This window comes from Geotrypetes seraphini, chromosome 3, assembly GCF_902459505.1.
Source record: "Geotrypetes seraphini chromosome 3, aGeoSer1.1, whole genome shotgun sequence".
NCBI lineage: Eukaryota > Metazoa > Chordata > Amphibia > Gymnophiona > Dermophiidae > Geotrypetes > Geotrypetes seraphini.
The window spans coordinates 181,646,472-181,669,523 of record NC_047086.1 but is presented as its reverse complement, the minus strand read 5'-3'; the positions used below and the strand labels follow the sequence as shown (position 1 = coordinate 181,669,523).

The window sequence follows — 23,052 nt, the reverse complement described above, 5'->3', positions numbered from 1 at the left end:
GAACGAGGTTAAATGTTGCGCTCTCTCCATTGATTTCTCTGGAATTGGGGCAAACAACTATTGAGAATGTATAAGGCAATGTGGAGAAAGAAGTGAAGATGTTGCTTTTAGATTGCATTGTAGTTTTCCCACTTTTCTCTGTTGATTACGGACACTGCATAGTGATCCCCCCCAAAAAAAAAAAAAAAAAAAATTGATATTCAGGCTTATGCATAAGGAAATGAAGCAGCTAATGTATTTCATGGTTTAGAACGGGAGAAGCCCAAAATACCTAATATATGCTATTTGCCCCTATTTGCCCTCCTCGCAGCTTCTGCTCCAGATCTAAACAGCCGTTACTTTCATTTTTCCCATCTGCTGAAATAGCTGCTCACCTTGGCTTCATTTACAGTCTCAAAATGGGGGAACTTGTAGAGCAGGGGTCTCAAAGTCCCTCCTTAAGGGCCGCAATCCAGTCTGGTTTTCAGGATTTCTCCAATGAATATGCATGAGATCTATGTACATGCACTGCTTTCAATGCATATTCATTGAGGAAATCCTGAAAACCCGACTGGATCGCGGCCCTCAAGGAGGGACTTTGAGATCCCTGCTGTAGAATGACAGTAAATAAAAAAAGCATTTCATTCATTCATAATATGTCCTCCTCCCCCCCCCCCCCCCCGCAAAACAAAACAAAACAAAAAAAAACCCTTTTGCCTCATGGTTTCACTACAGTGATAATCATCCACCAAGCACAAAATCAAAATATGTACAAATACATTTCTATGAGGAAAAGAGGGAGTTCATGGGAAACTGTTAGAGGGCAAGTTTCCAAGTTTGTTTGTTACTTATATAGCACTATCAATGGAAATTGTCTAAGCGGTTTTTACATTCAGATACTCAAGCTTTTTTGTTCCTCCTATCTTGGAATGCTCATTTTGCCAGAATCACCCAATGATTCAAACTCTCTTTTCCCTCATTTAAGGGAATAAAATCTGTTCGGATAGTCAGCAAATCCTTTATTTTCAAACTGACAGAATTTTGGAATGGCCTGCCTGTTATGTTAAGGGAGGTCCAAGTTCCTTTCAATCTTTTTGAAAAACCCTAAAAACACTTTTGCTTGCTAATCATTCCCGCTAGTTTTGTTTCCTCTTCTTGATTTTTGTTTTTATTATTTTCTCTCTTCTTTTTAGTTCCATATACTTAAATATTGTAAACAGAATCGAGCTCCTTTTTTGGGGAAGACCCGGTCTATAAATCCAAGTTTTAGTTTAGTTCAAGCATTTTTTCCTATCTGTCCCAGCGGACTTACAATCCAGCTAATGTGCCTGGGGCAAAGTGATTTGCCCAGGGTCACAAGGAACAATGCTGGGCTCAAACCCACAACCTCAGAGTGCTGAGGTACAGTTCTAACCACCAGATCACTATTCCCTATGACACAGTGATTTTAATATTGGATTGTAATATTTGTTCCCATCACTGTATTGTAGCTACACTTGCTGTATTGGAGTTTTGTTTCTTATTGAATAAAAAAATAGAAGTGTGTGTGTGTATATATATATATATATATATATATATATATATATATATATATATATATATATATATATATACACACACACACATATATATATATACAAATACATGATTTCGCATAGCCATCTGACCTGTGTACATTCACAAATTCTTAAAACTGGATCAATAGTATAATCAAGCCATGTGACAGCTCCTCCTTTCCTCAGTGACTATTAGAAGCGTGTTCCACCAACTATAAAACAAATAGCTAGCATCACATTTACATTATTTGCCAACAACAAAAAAGAATCACAAAATGATTCCCAAAAATATATTATAGGAAACCAATCCAATTGTGAGTTATGCTTTCAATTCATTCCTAAAAATGGAGTGAAACAGCCCTTTTCCCTTGAACAGTATTGTTTATTATGTGTATAAATCACATTTAATAAATACAGATCCATTTTAGCACTCTCTGATTTCTTAGCCTTGTCTACTGCTAACCTTCATAGAACTGCATTTTGCTGGATAACATGCAATGTACTGTACATGGGTATCCAAAACTTATAACTAGGGAAATATTATAGATAAAGAATTATCAACAACAAAAAAGGCTAGGATCCTTTTTCCAAATCCAAATGCAGCAAATAGCAAGGAGACCAGCAGAAATCTTCTCTCTTATGTCTAGCCTCCACAATATGCCAACAATAAAAAGAACAAAACTCCACTAATAAACAACAGTCTGAGCCAAATGATGCACATAAATCATACCTTCCAGAAAAGATCTTACAAATCTACAGTACCATCCACTCCAGGGAGTTAGAGCGGGGAGGCATAGCCACTGCTCAAGGATCACGTGTAGTGGCCAAATTCAGGCTCCATAACTGCAGGTTCTTAAGAAGAGCTGATGCATTATCCCTCCTCTATCTCCATCCAAGGATTGTTGCTGCAACAAGCAGGTGAATGAGTTTCAAGTGCATATAAGGAGAATCATTCCCAAGTAGTTGTGCATGAAGATTCATAAAATCAGACCTCAGCCTTCGTTCCAAATGAGCTTGAATTAAAGGAGGGGAAAATAGCTAAGGCCCAAAAACATCCACATTCTGAGAAGTTCTGAGAGGACATTTTTCTGGGTAAGTGAACATTATTTTGACTCTGTACTTTGATAATTTTGGGCTAAAAGATAAATTGTAGGTTCCTTTGTAAAATACAGTTTAAATTTTAAAAGAGCAAACTTTACTTATTAGCTAGTATCTACAGTAGAAAAGCCTTTCCCCCATAATTTCAAACTTGAACTTTCTGCTAGAGATAGAAATGGATCTGTCACAGCCTATAGCATTAACCAATAGCCTCTAGAAGACACAGCAGGGCCTAGTTCAGTCTTTCCCGCCCACCCCTAGCAAATTTCTTCACTTATAGTCTTAATTTAGTCAATTATTCTAATTAGGATACTACTACTACACCATTGATTCAGTTGTGTCTGACCCTTGGATACTCTGTAAGCTAATTAGGATAACAGGAGGAATATTTATTACAGATTCTTATTACATTTCATTACTTGTTAAGAATCAAACACTAAATAAAGCAAACAATATAATCATAATGCTCTTTATAATAATCTACCACAATTAATTGACTCACCATTCAATAAATAAATCTTTCCCCACTTTAAACTCCACACTCAACCAAATATTGTTGAATGGACTAGTACTTTTTCAATGGACATTCAGAATCCACCTTTCCATAATAGAACTGGTGGTGTTAAGTGATACTCTTCATCATTCCATCTTTATATTAGAATTATAATCTTTTTTATATAAAAACTTTTTATTATAAATTAGAATAACTTATCTTTTATAGTTCCTTATCGGTTCCCCTTCCCGACGCGTTTCGCATTTCTTTTTCGAGGTCGGGGGAACTGCAAGACAAAATAAACCCACATTCTAATCTAATCTAATCTAAACCTTAAGTTTATATACCGCATTATCTCCATGAGAATGGAGCTCGACACGGTTTACAAGAACTTAAAATAGTGGGTAGAGAAGAAGAAAAAGGATTACATGAACTTATGTGTAGAAGGGGGGAGAGAAAGGGGGGAAGGATAGAGCTACAATTTGCTGAAAAGCCAGGTTTTCAGTTGTTTGCGGAATAACTGAAGGGAGCTCAGGTTCCGCAGCGGGGTGGTGAGGTCGTTCCAAAGCCCTGTGATTTTGAAGAGAAGGGACTTTCCCAGTTTGCCTGAATAGTGGATGCCGCGTGGAGAGGGGAAGGCTAGTTTAAGCCTTTGGGCAGTTCTGGAGGAGTCGGGACTGGAGGAGTTGAAAGACAGTGGGATAAGAGGAGGCAGGATTCCATGAATGATCTTGAAAGCCAGGCAGGAACATTTGAAATGGATTCTGGAGATTATTGGGAGCCAGTGAAGTTTGGCAAGGAGTGGGGAGGCATGGTCAGACTTGCGTTTTGAGAAGATCAGTTTGGCTGCAGTATTCTGGATTAGCTGGAGTCTTAGAATACTTTTTTTTGATAGATTTAAGTAGATGGCGTTGCAGTAATCTAGTTTGGAGAGGATGATGGATTGGACAAGGATGGCAAAGTGTTGTTGGCTGAAGTAGGATCTAGCTTTCCTCAGCATGTGAAGGCTGAAAAAGCATGATTTTGCCAAGGAGTTGAGGTGGTCATTGAGGGAGAGAGAGGAATCGATAGTGATACCAAGGACCTTGCATGAGAACTCGAGCTGTAGTGTATCGCCTGTGGGTAGTACGAAAAGTGTGGGCAGGTGTTCGAATTTTAGCGAGCGCACCACTAAACTTAAGGGAGCTCCGATGGATGTTTCCGTTAAATACTATGGCTCCTACCGGTCTGAATGAAGCTTCAGATTGGATGGCCCAAGTGGACTCATAATGGGGTTTTTAATCAGCTGGGACGAGAGGTTGTAAGAATGGTTGCTAGGGAGATTGACGTCATGGGAGGGGCGGTATTTAACACTCAGGAAGAACGCCGCGGCCATCTTTTGATAGCGAGCGGCAATAGTGAAATGGAAAAAGTTTACTCTTAACTTTTGGTGAGTGAAGCTGTTCTCAATATATAATATTAAGGATATTGTAATACAGAATGGCAGTTTGAATGTGGGTTTATTTTGTCTTGCAGTTCCCCCGACCTTGAAAAAGAAATGCGAAACGCGTCGGGAAGGGGAACCGATAAGGAACTATAAAAGATAAAAGATAAGTTATTCTAATTTATAATAAAAAGTTTTTATATAAAAAAGATTATAACTCTAATATAAAGATAGAATGATGAAGAGTACCACTTAGCACCACCAGTTCTATTATGGAAAGGTGGATTCTGAATGACCTTTATAATAATCTAACACCTCACCTTTAATAAGTCACGATAGAGGTTTCTATCGAGGCCCAGAGAGCTAAATACTCTGATGCTCTATGAGCGTCGGAGCAGCATCAGAGCATTTAGTGTTCCGGGCCTCGATAGAAACCTCTACCGTGACTTAGTAAAAAAGGGGGGGGTAATATTCCTACTACTTTAACAAGGTTTAATTAAATAGCTCAATAATACTAAGATACAGACAGCACTCCAGCAGCAAGAAGAATGCTTATTCAATCTTTTGAACTAAGTGTCCCATGTATGATTATTTTCCAGTTGGCAAGAGATTATATGTGTGTGTTCGACGCAAAGAGCTCCAAGCTCTCAGAGAATGAGTCCATTCTCTTGAGGCTAGAGTAGCAGACTGGGAGAAAGAGGTAAATAGAGGAGATCTACAATCCCACCTCCAGTCTGGTAGCCCCTGTGCTGCCTTGGAGGGGGAGGTCTCCTAAAAGGAGAGCATCACCTTGATGAGACAGGAAATAATCGTGTAGCCAGGACCTGCCACCAAAGGGTGCAATATCCTCTAGCACCAAGGACTTGTCTCCAGGGACTTCTGCCCAAGAAGGAAGGGTAAGGACAGGTGTTGTAGTTGGTGATTCAATCATTAGGCATGTAGACAGCTGGGTGGCTGATGGACGTGAGGATAACCTGGTGCAAAGGTGGTGGACCTCACACATCATCTAGATAGCATTTTATATAGTGCTGAGGAGCCAGCTGTCTTGGTACATGTAGGTACCAATGACAGAAAAATGTGGCAGAGAGGTTCTGGTAGCCAAATTTAAGCTATTAGGTAGAAAGCTGAAATCCAGATCCTCCAGAGTAGCATTTTCGAAAATGTTCTTTGTTCTACACGCAGAACCTAAGAGCTCTGAAGTCTCAATGTGTGGTTGAGATGATGCTGCAGGGATAAGGGATTTAGCTTTGTTAGGAATTAGCAACATTCTGGGATAGGGGGAGCCTATTCTGCAAGGATGGACTCTACTTTAACCAGGCTGCTAGTGCTAACATTTAAAAAGGAGATAAATCAGCTTTTAAACTAAAATGAGGGGGGGAGGGTGTTGGAGAGAATGCTGACAGTCACCTAGGAGTAGATGGTTCAGTGTGGAGTATCCTTTAAGGATACTATTGAAACAGAACATTTAGGGAACTCCAATAGAGAGGTTTCAATAAATAATGAAAAAAATAACCAGGTGTATTTTAAAGGGACACAAATTATCCCCGCCAACTTCTAAGTAGCCTGTGGATGCAAGAAAAAAGGAAAAAAAAAAAACAGAATTTAAAGTGTCTGTACAAAAATGCACTAAATATAATACTAAATGAAGAGATAGATATAATAGGCATCTCAGAGACCAGGTGGAAACAGGACAATCAATTACCAGGGTAAACAGGACAGTGTATTACCAGGGTACAAATTATATCGCAATGACAAGAGTGCATCACATTGTGGGGGGAGGGGGGTTTGCGCTGTGTGTTAAAGAGGAGATTGATTTTTTTTTTTTAAACCATCCTACATGACATAGATAGCAGCTTAGACTTCATAGTACCTGAAAACTGGGTAGGCAATGTTACATCAATTTTTTAAAAGGGTGCTAGGGTTGGTTCAGGAAATTATAGACCGGTAAGCCTTACTTCAGTACCAGGTAAAATAGTGGAAACTGTTATAAAAAAATAAAATTACGGTACATGTAGACAAACATGGTTTAATGGGATAGAGTCAGCATACGATCAGCCAAGAGAGGCCTTACCTTACCAATATGCTTTATTATTTTCAAGGTGTAAATAAACATGTGGATAAAGATGAGCTAGTTGATATAGCGTATCTAGATTTTCAGAAAGGAAAAGCTGCTAAAGTTCCTCATGAGAGACTCCTGAGAAAATTAGAGATTCATAGGATAGGAGGCAATGTTCTGTTGTAGATTAAGAATTGGTTATTGGATAGAAAACAGAGAGTAGAGTAATGAAGTGCCACAGGGATCTGTACTGGGACTGATGCTATTTAACATCTTTATAAATTATATGGAAACTGGAACAACAAGTGAAGTAATTAAATTTGCACATGACAAAATTATTCAAAGTTGTCAAAACACATGAGGACTGTGAAAAATTGCAGGAAGACTTTAGGAAACTGGAAAAATGTGGACAAATGCAAAGTGATGCACATTGGGAAAAATAATCCAAATCACAGTTACCTTATGCTAGGGTCCACCTTAGGAGTCAGCACACAAGAAAAAGATCTTGGTGACATTGTAGACACAATGCTGAAATCTTCTGCCCCATATGTGGCTGCAGCAAAACAAGCAAACAGGATGCTAGGAATTATTAGGAAAAGGATGATAAATAAGAACAAGAATATTATAATGTCACTGCATCGCTCCATGGCACAAATCTCACCTTTGGTACCGCGCACAGCTCTGGTTGCCGTATCTCAAAAAAGATACATAGCGAATTAGAAAAAGTTCAAAGAAGAGTGACCAAAATGATAAAGGGGATGGAACTTCTTTTATATGAGGTTGGGGCTCTAAAGCTTGGAAAAGAGCCAGCTGAGAGGGAGATATATGATTGAGGTCTACAAAATCCTGAGTGGTGTAGAACGGGCAAGAGTGAATTGATTTTTTACTCTATCAAGAAGTACAAAAACAGGGGACACACAATGGGATTACATGGAAATAATTTTAAGACAAATGGAAGGAAATATTTTTCACTCAGAGAATAGTTAAGCTCTGGAACTCATTGCCAGAGGATGAGGTTTAAGAAAAGCTTGAACAAGTTCCTGGAGGAAAAGTCCATAGTCTGCTATTGAGACAAACATTGGGGGAGCCACTGCTTGCCCTGGATCGATAACATGGAATGTTGCTAGTATTTGGGTTTCTGCCACTGTTGGAAACAGGAAACTGGGCTAGATGGACACTGGTATGACTTAGTATTGCTATTCTTATGTTCTTATTTACTACTTCAAGGAAATCTGAAGCCACAGGGTAGCACAGAGCTCCAAAAACACTAAAGATTTTCCAGGGGTCATGCTGAGGACATAATGAATTTAACACTAAAACTAGAATATTTCTGACTGAATTGTTGCTTTGAATGAGCATGCTGAATGTTGTTTACTCTTCTGATTTTGAAGGCCCGTGCATTTTATAATAATTTCTGCGAGTGCAAGTCGACCATGCAAGTATCCAGTCACATCTAATAATAAGCTTCAATTACAAAATGATGTCTTATAATAATAACTTTATTCTTTTATACCGCCATAACCAAACGTTCTAGGCAGTTTACACCAAAAAGAGCTGGACAATCAGCGGAATACAATAATACAGTAAAAAATGCAAATATTTGTGAAATAGAATTTCAATAATAAAACTCACTAAGTAATAAACTTATCGAACAAAGTGGTTTTAACTAATTTCCAAAAACTGCAATGGGATAACATAGCTTGCTGAAAACATTTACCTAACCAAGATTGTTACCAGGATATATTTTATTTCAAGATCAGCTCTTGACATTATATAGTTTCTTCATTTTCTTGCCTGCTTTACCAAATTAATTTTTACACAGAGCAAAGTTCCATAAAAACAGATCTATAAGCACCAGACTCAAATATTTTTTCTCCTCAGGTCTGTATGATCAGAGTTTAGTCCATCACCCACTGTAGTACCCACTGCCTTTTTATTGGCGTATATAAAAGTATACCCACAGAGTAAAACAAATAAAATGGAATAAGAAAATACATGCATGTAGGCTATATCAGTCTATTTTCAGCTCATATTTTATGTATTATATTTACAGTATAGGTTACAATGAAAAACTGTCATGACAGATGCGCAAAGGCCTATACCTTGATAACTTTATGTACTTTATAGACATAAAATAGTGGTAAAAGAATGATCAATTATTGCCAAGTGATTTAAAAACCTCATTCATACATGCCAATAGAAACTTATTGAACAGGGGCAATTAGCCTAGGCTGACGTGACAGACCTAGGTTTGATTCCTGGCTCTAGTCATCAAGGGCGGCAAAGACAGTCATCGTGCAAGGGCAACAGCTAGTGGCTGGATTTAGGGACTGTTAATGCAAGATTCTGGAAGTTGCTTTGCTGTATGTTTCCAAGCTGAGGGCCTCACTGAAATGACTGCACTGTACTGTATAAGTTGGCAGGATAATAATGAATAAATGCCCTTGGCACCAGATCTATCCAGGCTGTGACTGAGCAGGTAACTCAAAGGAGCAAGAGAAAACTTCTGGGTTTAAAAAAAAAACTTGCCAAGGTAAATATACTGGAAAGCAGCAAACTGGATCAAAACAAATATTTACTATGGCAAGAGATGTAAGCTAAGAAATATCTCACTTTAGAGTTTACAGATTTTACAGAAAAGTAGGGTTTACAAAAACTTGACAGTTCTAAGTCTAATAGATGCTGGCATTGTCATATTAATATAGGGACTCTGGATCATCTGTTATATTTTTGTCCATTGATACTTAATTTCTGGAGGTCAATTTGGGGACAAATAAATCTTATTCTTGAGTCATCTATTCTCTTAACTTATGAAGCCATAATTTCTGGTATGTTACTATACGTTAAGCCTACTTTGGACAAATATAAAAGCCGTCTTTTCTTGATCATGACGGGAATAGCTGTCCAAATGGTTACACATAACTGGAAGAGCCATGACAGACCTAATTACGCATTTTGGTGAGCAAATGTGTGTACCACATATAAATATGAGAGACTGAATGTGGAATGTTTGGGGTTTAGTAATTCATTTAATAAAGTGTGGAGCCCATTGACTGCATTTGTTACCTTGCAGTAATGGTCATGTATTTCTCCTTTTCTTAGATTTCCTTACACATCCAGGGTGGGTGGGTGGGGGAGGGAAGTATATTTTGAGGATTAAAATTACTTAATTATAATATTGTAGTCACATAATATGTTTTATTGTATTAATAATTGGGAGGAGGGTGGGAGAAAATAATTGTTTTATATATTACTTGTGTAATTAATAGTGCGTTTTATGCAGTATTTTATGTTCAATTAATTGTATTGCACTGTCAAAGTTTGAAAATCAATAAAGATTTTTTTTTTTAAAGAAAAGTAGGGTTTTTAATATGAGTAACACAAACTGCTTCAGCAAGTGGATTAAAATGAATAGAGGCTCAAATAAAGATTCCCTCAGAGTGGAAACGAAACCTAAAGCTTGGAACAATGGGCTGAGAATAGTGGGAAGCCAAGTTCAAATCCCAGTTACAGCTCCTAGTGATCTTAGGCAAGTCATTTGCCCTCAATTGTCACAGGTAAAAACCTAGGCAAGGAGAGCATCACAGTGGCTACTATTAAAAAAAAAAGAAAGTAGAAAAGCCTTCAAAAACTTGTAAACCAACACACAAAAAAGGATGCAGTCTCAAACCTAAAAGGTATGTTTCTGGGTATTCTATGGCTTACATATCACTCTGGTGTAAAAATGCATGTACATCTGGGAGCCTGTTTCAAACGAACACTTTAGGACTGGTGCACTTAAAACCATCATGCCCCCCACCCCCCCACCCCATGGGATTGATGCTTAGTTCGCAGACCCCTGAATACTGCATCTGCAAAGGCACTGGCTGGGTTATTATTTCTGAGACTGTACTGCTCAGCATTTCTATTTACATCAGCGGTGCTAAATGCCCAATGGTGAAAGGGGAGCCAATCAGATGGCAGATTAGATGTCAACTCAGAGGCAGCTGTCTGGAGACTATTACAGCCAGTTTACCTCCACAATTCAAATTCCAAATCTTGCAAAGAAGATCAAGTCACTCTTTAGACTCAGGCTGCAAGACCAGCTAAAGAGAAGCACAGTAGGAACACAAGGCATTTTCTAGTCAAAGCTCTTTTACTCCGATGAGAAAAAAAAACACCCCAGGTACGCTACACAGAGATAGGATGTAAACGATGATGTGATCACTAATCATAACTTATAGCTTTTTTTTAATCAGGGGATCCATTAACGGGTATTTATGGGTTTTTCGACGTCCGAAAATCGAGCTCCCTCTCTCTGCTGTCGCTCCACCAACGAAAGTATACATTTCTATTACGAATGCATTTCTTTTAAGTTGATGTTAGCATATAGATAGGATGGTCTGCATATTGCAGATTTGAATACTGCACAAAACAATCGAATTATGCATTTAATAAACACCAAGGGTCTTCCTATGAATATTAATGATATGGAAAATATATCTCAATTAACAAAAACAGAACAATTCGCCTGTACTTGTGTACATATGTACAAATATATACGTTTTTTAAGTTTTACCGAGCAAGCTAAAATCGACAGGAAAACGAGTGGTAAAATGTCTTTTAACAGGTCGACCATATTTTGTGCTGTGTCGACCGATACTGGAACAATTTTATAAGAAAAAAAAAAAAAAAAAAAAGAGAGAGAAGAGAGTGGAGGAAGACAAATATACTATCAATTTGAGATCGTTATCTTTCTGGGAAAGATGCTGGGTTTTATTGGTGCCTAACAGGGAGCTCAACCCGAATCAGAGACGGGGCTGCACAACCCCTGCCGTTGTTTTGGGGGGGGGGGGGGGTTTGTTGTTTTTTTTAACAGGAGACTGGCAAGAGCCAACACTCAAAATACTTGAAACCTCCCAACAAGAAAGTAAAGTGGAAAAGTGGTCAGGACGGGGAGAGAACTAAGACAGCCAGCAGTTGCATCGCTCTTACCTGGGCTCTGCCGCTCTGTCCGCCGCCGCCGCCGCCGGGGCTCATGGCCGGGTGGACTCGCTGTGGCGCTCCCCAGCCGGGGTTGCCGGTCCCGTACTGGGAGCCCCCCAGCTCTTTGGCCAAGCCCATACCGGCCGGTGGCTGGCTGTAGTCCGGGTAGCCGCCTCCGTAGCTCCTCATCACGGGGCTGGGGGAGGTGAGCAGCTGGTTGAGGGTCGGCGTGGCCCCGGAAGGGAGCTGCTGGCTCTGTCCCGGGTAGCGAACGAAGGCGCCGCCGCCGCCAGCCTTACCGGGGCCCATCAGCACTCCTCCTCCTCCTCCTCCTCCTCCTGCGGCCGGCCGGGGGGAGCCGCTCAGCGCCCCGTAACCGGCGGAAGAGGAGGAGGAAGCGGCGCCGTAGCCGGGCCGGCCGTAGCCCTGGTAGTGGTTGTAGGGGGCGCCGGCGAAGGTTTCGTGCGAGTTGTGCAGGGGCTCGCCGCCGCCGCCGGAGTGCATCATCCCCATCCCGGGGCTTTGTTGTCCGCCATGTTGATCAAAGCAGGGCCCTGATCGGCTCGCCCCGCCGCCGCCGTAGTAACTAGTAAACTCCGGGACCCCCGACGACGAGCTCCCGCCACCGCCGCCGCCGCTGTTGGTTGTCGGCGGTGGCGGCGGCTGTCCCCCTCCTGCTCCTCCTAAATGTCCCAGACTAGGGTGCTCGTAGCGGCTGCCCAGCGGCGGCTCCGCCGCCTCCTCTTCGTCACCGCCGTCGTCCCCGGGCTTCGGCGGCGGCGGCTCGGCCTGACTCCCCGCGGAGGCGTCTTTCGCTCTCCCTCCATGTTGCTGCTGAGTTTCCATGTCGGCCGCCTGGCTGCGGTGCTGGAAGGGGTTCGGCGGGGGCGGCTGCTGCGGGGGATCCCCGGCGCTCTTCACTTTGTGGTTGGGGACGAGGGTCGAGTCCAGCCCCGCATCGGCCGGCTCCGAGCTGCTGCCGCCGCCGCCGCCGCCGTTGTTATTATTATTACTGGCGTTAGGACTGCTGGCAGGGGGAGTTGCGGCGGCGGCAGCCGAGGTCGCCTTGGTCGTGCTCAGGTGGTGCAGAAAGTGGTGATGAGCAGCGGGAGGAGGATGGTGGTGGTGGTGGAGGAGATGGTGCTGGTGCTGGTGGAGATGGTGCTGGTGATCCACATTGTTGGTGGTGGTGGCGGGGGTGGTGGTGTTGCCGGTGCAGTCCGCGGCTGCCGAGCCCGGCCCGGCTCCTCCGGCTTTCCCAGCGCCCCGATCCGGGCTCAGGCTCGGTGCTTTCCCCTTACTGTTCGCTGCCGCCACGACTTGCGCGGCCATGATCATTTCAACATTTCCGTCAAATCCAGCCAAAGGGGCAGCATAGAAACGCACTCCTCGGACAGATAAAAATCATGAAAGCACGAAGCCGTCAAAAGCAAGGGAGAAAACCGAAAAAAAAAATAATAATAAAAAAAACAAGGGGACGGGGGGGCCTTAGGGGGAAAAAAGCCCACAAAATCAAATGTATTTTAAAAGGTAGGCATAGATCAATCCATCGAGAACCACGGGAAAGAAAGGGGGGAAAAAAGCAACAATAAGTCCTGCTTGTGATCAGAAATGGTACCGTGACCTTACGGTTTTATGCCTGTTCCTGCTGTGGGATTTCATGTTGAAAAAGTCTTCTTTTTTTTTCAGGTTTAAATGAAACTTTTTTTTTTCTTTTCCTCTCTAACCCGGATATGGGTAAATACACGTCTGACTGAGCCTATCTGGCCCAGCATGGCATGAGAGAGAACAGCTCGAACAACTCCCACCCCTGTTTCCCGATCACTCCTCTCTTTGCAAGACGGAAAAGGCGAACTGGAATTCCGGGAGCCGGATGCGTCTCTCTGCAACACAGACACAGGCGCAGCAGAGGAAAGGGATTTACTGTAGCCTGGGTACGCCTACCGAAGCCGCTCGCGCTGCACTCCTGCTAATGAGCTCGAGGGAGAGGAACGAATGCGAGATAGATCGGGCCCTTGTCCTGTCAACTAGGGCATTAGATTTCTCCCTTCACTAAAGCTTAAAAAAAATTGTTGGGTTTTTTCCTCTCTATTCCTGGATTGCCACGTGCATGTGAAAAATATGTGACTCGTTCCGGGAGGAGGGTGGGGGGGGGGAGTTCCAAAGAAGCTCGAAGGCCCTAAGAAACTGCAGGGTTCAAAGTGGAGATGAGGAGCTTAGGACATGTTAAGTGGGAGTTATTTTTCCCCCTTTCTGTCTTTTCCGTGCAAAAATAATCTTTGTTGAACATCAACGTTTTAATATAGATTTTGTAATTGTGGAAGAACAAAACAGCCTTCTGTCTATAGTTTCAGTGATAAATAACAACTTTCTCTCTCTTTGGTACTATTTTGACTTGAGAACTAAGCTAATCCAAAATGTATTTAGTTATTTCAATCTGAAGGCCTCATCTTATTTTCCTTATCTTTTCTACTTATTTTCTTCACATTTAAATTCTGGAAAAGCCATTGATTTAAGAGCTGTTTATTGATAATGAAGCCACAGCATAGATACCACCAGTTCTGCAGGCACTTTGGCAGCAAGGTAGGCATATGCCTAGGGCTCAGATATTTAGAACGGGCCCTCTAGGATGTGTTAATTGAATGACTCTCAAAAGCAGAATGTTAACCTGTTAGCTGTTGGATGATTTTTGGGCCAATTTCAAAACAGCAATCGATGTTCAAACGGCTTCCAATGCAAATGTTTTCTGTGAAGGCCTGCCAATCGCTGGTTTTGAAAACAACTTTCACATGCGCAGAGCCAGCGGGGGAAACCCCAAAGCAGCCTCCTGCCACTAAGCTCCATCTGGCTTCAGCACATTTTAGTGTATAGGGCCTTCTGCCCCCTCCTGAAGATCGCAGCCCCCTCTTTCGATCCTCCCACACCCTACCAAAGTCCCCAGAGGAAGGGCATAGTGGGCTGGGTGGGGGGGGGGGTTCCTTCCTGCCAGTAGGCCTCACCTCTGCAAAAATGGGGGGCCTTCCCCTTCCTGGTGCATACTGAGATACACTGGGAGGGATCTAAGCCCTGATTGGCTTGAATATATAAGGCCCCTTCTGAGCCTTAGGTATCCGGGCAAATCAGAATCTTGGCACTCCTCCCATGATGCACCGAGAAGGGGGACTAAGGCTCTGATTGGCCCAGGTGCCTAAGATCCCTCCCATAGGCTTAGGCCCCTCCCAGTGTATCTCAGTAAGATGCACTGGGAGGGGGGTCTGACCTGACACCCCAGACCACCAGGGCCTTTTTTGGGGGAACTGTGGTGGGAGGGTCAGAGGGGGGCACGATCTTCAGGGGATGGCCTGGATGCATTAAAATGAGCCGAGACAGGAGGAAGTGGGCATCCCTCCTGCCAAGGTTCTTTATGGGGGGAGAGGCACGATCTTCAGGTGTGAGTGTGGGAATGTGTAAGGTGGGTGGGGTCCAGATGGGCTAAAATGTACCATAACAAGAGGAAGTGGGCATCCCTCCTACCAAGGATCTTCGTAGGGGGGATACGATCTTCGGGTGGGTGTGGGGATGTGTCAGGGGACCAGATTCACTAAAATGTGCTGAGGCAGCAGGGAGTGAGCATCCCTCCTGCCTCTACTTTTCTTCCGGGGGGGGGGGGAGGAGGGCTCAGATTTTTTTTATGGGCCATATATGCACACTTCTATACCCATAGAAAAAAATGAAAAAACATTTTAGACCTGTCAGTTTTTTCAGGTTGATATTACTGATCCAATTATGGTATACAATGTTAGGTTATCAATCAGATGGCTGGTTTTAATATTAATGACTTCATTTTAATAGTAATGAGGTAATTTGCATGTCAGAATCAGAGAATGTCCAACCGCATGGAAATGCGGTGAGCCGTTTTGAAATCAAAGGACGGATGCATTAAAAATGGTCATTAAGACCATGCGAGTCACTGCAGTGACAAGGCAGTGGCTGCTGCCAGAAGGATGCTGGGGTGTATAAAGAGAGGCATAGCCAGTAGAAGGAAGAAGGTGTTGATGCCCCTGTACAGGTCATTGGTAAGGCCCCACTTGGAATATTGTGTTCAGTTTTGGAGACCGTATCTGGCAAAGGACGTAAGAAGACTTGAAGCGGTCCAGAGAAGGGCGACAAAAATGATAGGAGGCTTGCACCAGAAGATGTATGAGGAGAGACTGGAAGCCCTGAATATGTATACCCTAGAGGAAAGAAGAGACAGGGGAGATATGATTCAGACGTTCAGGTACTTGAAGGGTATTAACGTAGAACAAAATCTTTTCCAGAGAAAGGAAAATGGTAAAACCAGAGGACATAATTTGAGGTTGAGGGGTGGTAGATTCAAAGGCAATGTTAGGAAATTCTACTTTATGGAGAGGGTGGTGGATGCCTGGAATGTGCTCCCGAGAGAGGTGGTGGAAAGTAAAACTGTGACTGAGTTCAAAGAAGCATGGGATGAACACAGAGGATCTAGAATCAGAAAATAATATTAAAAATTGAACTAAGGCCCGTACTGGGCAGACTTGCACGGTCTGTGTCTGTATATGGCCGTTTGGTGGAGGATGGGCTGGGGAGGGCTTCAATTGCTGGGAGGGTGTAGATGGGCTGGAGTAAGGTTTACAAAAAAGGTTAACCTATTGAAAACAACAAACTACTTATTCTAATGGTAATTTTATAATTGGTGAAGGTAAAGATCTCAGAGTTGCCACTCCCAGGATAATATTGTTATTGTCCAAAAGGGAATTGTGGCATGTGGTTTCTTTCATTGATCAAACCTTCATCCTTAATTATTAATTTTATATTAAATATTCAAACTAATTTTTTATAAAATGTTGTTGTAAATATTACCACTCAAAACTCGTTATAGTAGAAGAGTATTTTTCTAATATTGTCTAGTCTTATTTTTATATAGACTTTTTTATATATATTTTTTAATCTTTTACTGTGCAAAAAATGCCTAAAGTGCAAACGTTTCTTAAGGTGACTTGTGCTACTTCAGCTTATCGATATAAATATGCTATTCAAAATAGCAAAATGGCAAAAATAATTACCACTTTTAAATATGCTGTGCAAAATAGCAAAGATGGAGCATCATGAATAGGCCTAAAACTGGCACTTATCTTTTTACCATGATGTAAGTCAATGAAAAATGCCTAAAGTGCAAACATTTCTTAAAGTGACTACCGTATTTTCACGCATATAACGCGCGCGTTATACGCGTTTTTACCTACCGCGCATACCCCTCGCGCGTTATATGCGTGAGCGCGGTATACAAAAGTTTTAAAACATAGTTCCCACCCCCGCCCGACGCCCGATTCACCCCCCCAGCAGGACCGCTCGCACCCCCATCCCGAACGACCGCTCGCACGCGCTCCCACCCGCACCCGCATCCACGATCGGAGCAAGAGGGAGCCCAAGCCCTCTTGCCCGGCCGACTCCCCGACGTACGATACATCCCCCCCCCCCCCGGCAGGACCACTCGCACCCCCACCCCGAAGGACCGCCGACTTCCCGACAATATCGGGCCAGAAGGGAGCCCAAACCCTCCTGGCCACGGCGACCCCCTAACCCCACCCCGCACTACATTACGGGCAGGAGGGATCCCAGGCCCTCCTGCCCTCGACGCAAACCCCCCTCCCTCCAACGATCGCCCCCCCCCAAGAACCTCCGACCGCCCCCCCCAGCCGACCCGCGACCCCCCTGGCGACCCCCCCGACCCCCCACCCCCCTTCCCCGTACCTTTGGTAGTTGGGACAGAAGGGAGCCCAAACCCTCCTGGCCACGGCGACCCCCTAACCCCACCCCGCACTACATTACGGGCAGGAGGGATCCCAGGCCCTCCTGCCCTCGACGCAAACCCCCCTCCCCCCCAACGACCGCCCCCCCCCAAGAACCTCCGACCGCCCCCCAGCCGACCCGCGATCCCCCTGGCGACCCCCACGACCCCCCTTCCCCGTACCTTTGGTAGTTGGCCGGACAGACGGGAGCCAAACCCGCCTGTCCGGCAGGCAGCCAACGAAGGAATGAGGCCGGATTGGCCCATCCATCCTAAAGCTCCGCCTACTGGTGGGACCTAAGGCGCGTGGGCCAATCAGAATAGGCCCTGGAGCCTTAGGTCCCACCTGGGGGCGCGGCCTGAGGCACATGGGCCCAACCCGACCATGTGCCTCAGGCCGCGCCCCCAGGTGGGACCTAAGGCTCCAGGGCCTATTCTGATTGGCCCACGCGCCTTAGGCCCCACCAGTAGGCGGAGCTTTAGGATGGATGGGCCAATCCGGCCTCATTCCTTCGTTGGCTGCCTGCCGGACAGGCGGGTTTGGCTCCCGTCTGTCCGGCCAACTACCAAAGGTACGGGGAAGGGGGGTGGGGGGGTCACCAGGGGGGTCGCGGGTCGGCTGGGGGGGCGGTCGGAGGTTCTTGGGGGGGGCGGTCGTTGGGGGGGAGGGGGGTTTGCGTCGAGGGCAGGAGGGCCTGGGATCCCTCCTGCCCGTAATGTAGTGCGGGGTGGGGTTAGGTGGTCGCCGTGGCCAGGAGGGTTTGGGCTCCCTTCTGGCCCAACTACCAAAGGTACGGGGAAGGGGGGTGGGGGGGTCGTGGGGGTCGTCAGGGGGATCGCGGGTCGGCTGGGGGGCGGTCGGAGGTTCTTGGGGGGGGGCGGTCGTTGGGGGGAGGGGGGTTTGCGTCGAGGGCAGGAGGGCCTGGGATCCCTCCTGCCCGTAATGTAGTGCGGGGTGGGGTTAGGGGGTCGCCGTGGCCAGGAGGATTTGGGCTCCCTCCTGGCCTGATATTGTTGGGGAGTCGGCGGTCCTTCGGGGGGAGGGATGTATCGGACGTCGGGGGGGGGGCATCAGGCTTTCAGGATGGGGACAGACCTTCAAGGGGGGACAGTGCACGGAAGTCAGGGGGGGTGAACGGAGAGTCGGGCCAGCGCACGGAAAGTCAGGGCAGTGCACGGAAGTCAGGGGGGGGTGAACGGAGAGTCGGGACAGCGCACGGAAAGTCGGGGCAGTGCACGGAAGTCAGGGGGGGTGAACGGAGAGTCGGGACAGCGCACGGAGAGGCGGGGCAGTGCACGGAAGTCAGGGGGGGTGAACGGAGAGTCGGGCAGCATGCGCGGTATAATCGTGAGCGCGTTATACCAAAGTTTTTGTGCTTATCATCGTGATTTCTGCGCGCTATACACGTGTGCGCGTTTTATACGGGTGCGTGTTATTTGCGTGAAAATACGGTAGTGCTAATACAGCTTATCGATATAAATATGCTGTACAAAGTAGCAGAATGGCAAAAATGAATACCACTCTTAAATAGGCTGTGCAAAATAGCAAAGATATAACATCATGAATGAGCCTTAAACTGGCACTTATCTTTTTTTCATGATGTGAGTAAGGTTTAACTGAGATTTCGGCAGTTTTATCTAGTGTACATCGCCTAGAATCTGGAATAGGCGATTAATCAAATTTTATAATAAACTTGAACCCAAGCACAGTACCGGGTAGAGCTTTGGATTCTTGCCCAGAAATAGCTAAGAAGAAAAAATTAAAAAAATTTAAATTGAATCCGGTTGGGCAGACTGGATGGACCATTCGGGTCTTTATCTGCCGTCATCTACTATGTTACTAAATGCAAATGAGTTTTGTGGAGGTCTGCCGTAATCCCATCCGACCGCTTGTTTTGAAAGCGACTCACACGCTGTTTAGTGCTTTTTTGCTTTTTTTTAAAGGCACAGATTTGTGTGTGTTATACACACACATTACCTGTCCCCATTTTTTAAAAACATGCTAGTTGCCCTCCAGACTCCCACACACTCCTTAACCCCGCCCCCCGGGTGAGGATCCAAGGCAGGAGGGATCCCACTCCTTCCTGTCTCAGCACATTTTAGTGTACCTAATCCCCCGACACCCCCCACACCCACCTGAAGATTGCGGCCCTCCCACAAAGATCCGTGTCAGGAGGGATGCCCACTCCCTCCTTTCTCAGCACATTTTAGTGTTTCTGGAGCTCCCCCACCCGACACCCCCTACAACCCAATGAAGATCATGGCCCCCCTTCCAACCCACCTACCACCCACCAAAGTCCCCAAAGGAAGGGCTAAGTGGGTTGGGGGGGATCATGTCACCCCCCATACTTTGTTGGCGTGTCATCATTGAAATTTGGCAGGAGGGATGTTGTACCCTCCTGCTGGCAGGCCCCGCGTCTGCAGAATAGCAGACCTTCCCCATCCCAGTGCATCCTTGAATGCACAGAGGGGGAGGGGGTTGGTCCTAAGGCAATGATTGACCCTGATATCTTAGGCCCCTCCAATGGGAGTAGCCTTAGGTATCCGAGCCAATCAGAGTCTTAGTCTCCCCTTCCCACTGCATCACAGGATGCACCGGTAAAGGGGCCAAGTTCAAGTTCAATTCAATTTATTTGATATACTACAAATATAAAACCGAGGTTAAAATCTCAGCGATTTACAATATAAAAATGTAAATAAAAAGGGGAGAACAAGCACAAACAAATTAACAAAATTCAACTATATGGACATATCTAGAGACATAAAGGAAAGGAAAAAATGGGTTGGTTACAATTAAAGCAGGGGAATGGTGAAGGTGGAAGGGATAGCACATGTAAGGGTAAAAATATGGTCATGTTTGATTACTGCCTGCGCCTAATTGAGTTATAAACAGAGTGTCAGGAAAAAATAATATGCCTTTAATTTGCAATATAAATGTCAAAAATGAACTTTAAGTACAGAGTAAGGTAAAGAATTCCAGAAAGTAGGAACCATAACAGAGAATGAAGAGTTCCTATGAACGTCAAGGAATAATTGAAGGAATGACCAATAACCATTGTTGAGATGATCGAAAAGTTCTTTGTAGAGAGTGTTGAACCAAGAAACTGAATCAGAAAGAAGGAAGACCATGCGATAATATTTGATGAAAGAATGTTGTACTTAAAAGGGATTCAATAAGAAACAGGAATAATATGCTCAGCTAAGTATGGCTCCAGGCTATTTAGTTGATTAATTAATTTTTTTCATCATAGTCGTTCTACTTGGACTTCCCTTTTTTGATTTTCCATCGCCTGAAATTTGCCGCTATAAAAGATATCATAATCGACTAGTCATTTCATGCAGCTAATTGGGAAACTGATTTTCATTAATTATTTTTTTACATTATATCATATCAAAATTTTAGGAAATTATTCAAGACTTATTTATTTAGGAAATTTTTGAAAGATTGAAAATGTATTTCATTCTGTATTGTAGCATTATTTTAAGAACATAAGAATTGCCGCTGCTGGGTCAGACCAATGGTCCATCGTGCCTAGCAGTCCACTCACACGGTGGCCCCCAGGTCAAAGACCAGTGCTCTAAATGAGTCCAGCCTCACATGCGTACGTTCCAGTTTAGCAGGAACTTGTCCAACTTTGTCTTGAATCCCTGGAGGATGTTTTCCCCTATAACAGACTCCGGAAGAGCGTTCCAGTTTTCTACCATTCTCTGGGTGAAGAAGAACTTCCTTACATTTGTACGGAATCTATCCCCTTTCACCTTTAGAGAGTGCCCTCTCATTCTCCCTACCTTGAAGAGAGTGAACAATCTGTCTTATCTGCTAAATCTATTCCCTTTAGTATTTTGAATGTTTCGATCATGTCCCCTCTTTTCATGGGAGAAGAGGCCTAGTTTCTCCAATCTCTTACTGTACGGCAACTCCTCCATCCCCTTAAGCATTTTAGTCGCTCTTTTCTGGACCCTTTCGAGTAGTACCGTGTCCTTCATGTATGGCAACCGGTGCTAGACGCAGTACTCCAGGTGAGGGGGCACCATGGCCCAGTACAGCGGCATGATAACCTTTTCCAATCTGTTCGTGATCCTCTTCTTAATCATTCCTAGCATTCTGTTCTTCCTTTTTGCCGCCATCGCACATTGCGCGGACGGCTTCATCCACTTGTCGATCAGAACTCCCAAGTCTCTTTCCTGGGAGATCTCCAAGTACTGCCCCGGACATCCTGTATTCGTGCATGAGATTTTTGTTACCGATATGCATCATTTTACACTTATCCACATTAAACCTCATTTGCCATGTCGATGCCCACTCGTACCAATGTCCAGATCGTTTATAAAGATGTTGAAGAGCAAGGGTCCAAGCACCGAGCCCTACGGCACCCCACTGGTGACGCTCTTCCAGTCCGAGTATTGTCCATTTACCCCCACTCTCTGTTTCCTATGCTCCAGTCAGTTTTTAATCCACATGAGCGTTTCACCCTCGATTCCATGGCTCACAATTTTTCGAAGTAGTCATTCATGTGGAACCTTGTCCAACGCCTTCTGAAAATCCAGATATAAAATGTCGACCGGGTTGCCTTTGTCTATCTGCCTGTTTACTCCCTCGAAGAAGTGCAGCAAGTTCATCAAACAAAGATCTGCCTTTGCTGCAACCATGCTGGCTGGTCCTCAACAGACCGCGTCTGTCAAGGTGATCAATGATGTGGTCCCTTATCTACCATCTTTCCTGGTACCGAGATCAGATTCACCATTCTGTAGTTTCCCGGATCTCCCCTCGAACCTCTTATGAAGATCGGCGTAACAATCGCCACCTTCCAGTTTTCCGGAATCTTTCCCGATTTGATAAGAGAGATTAGCTATCAGTTGAAGCAGTTCAGCTATAGTCCCTTTCAGTTCCTTGATGACTCTCGGATGGATGCCATCCATTCCCGGGGATTTATCGCTCATAAGCCTATTGATCTACCTACATACCTCTTCTAGACTGACCGTCAACCCTGTCAATTTCCTGTGTTCATTTCCAGCATATAGCCTGATGAGTTCCGGTATGCTGTGTATATCCTCTTCGGTAAATACAGACGCAAAAAATGTGTTTAGTTTGTCGGCGATTGCTCTGTCCTCCTTTAGCACTCCCTTTATTCCATGGTATTCAACGGTCCCACGGCTTCCTTCGTGGGTCGTTTCCCCTTAATATATCGAAAGAACAGCTTGAAGTTTTTCGCCTCCTTGGCTATTTTTTCTTCGTAGTCTCTTTTGATCTCTTTTACCGCCTTATGGCACCTGCATTGATGTTGTTTGTGTTTATTCCGGTTTTTGTCTGTTCTTGACCTTTTCCATTCCTTAAACAAAGTTTTCTTGTCTCTGATTGCTTCATTCACCTCTACAGTAAGCCACGCCGGTTCCTTGTTCTTTTCCCTCTGAAGGGTAATGTTGTATATAAATATTATGTTATGATTGACCTGGTGTCATAGGAGGTGCCTTATGTATCCAGAGCAGTCAGGGCCTTAGGTATCCCAAGATACACTGGGAACAGTGGCGTACCTAGCATATGTGACATACGGGGCCCATCATTTTTTGGAACCCCCTCCCCCATCTGTACGAAAAACGTGATTTTTAGTAACAAGCTACACGTCACACATGAGTACCTAGGAAAAGGCAGCATCTTACATATTGCAGTGAGCAGTACATCAATACACCCATTGT

The 23,052-nt window shown here is 44.5% G+C and overlaps 1 protein-coding gene across 3 annotated transcripts in view; it reads right to left on the bottom strand.

The window, feature by feature from the left end:
- The window catches only part of ARID1B (AT-rich interaction domain 1B), a 938,949-nt gene extending 925,515 nt beyond the window's left edge, over positions 1-13,434 (bottom strand). For 2 of the 3 annotated variants that reach the window (XM_033937004.1, XM_033937005.1), the window contains exon 1: positions 11,580-13,433. In XM_033937004.1, coding sequence (XP_033792895.1) covers positions 11,580-12,908 — 1,329 coding nt within the window. In that variant the 5' untranslated portion in view covers positions 12,909-13,433. Of the gene's footprint in view, positions 1-11,579 lie in introns of all 3 variants that reach the window. The other variant, XM_033937003.1, reaches the window with a different exon arrangement.
- Positions 13,435-23,052: the final 9,618 nt, after the last annotated feature.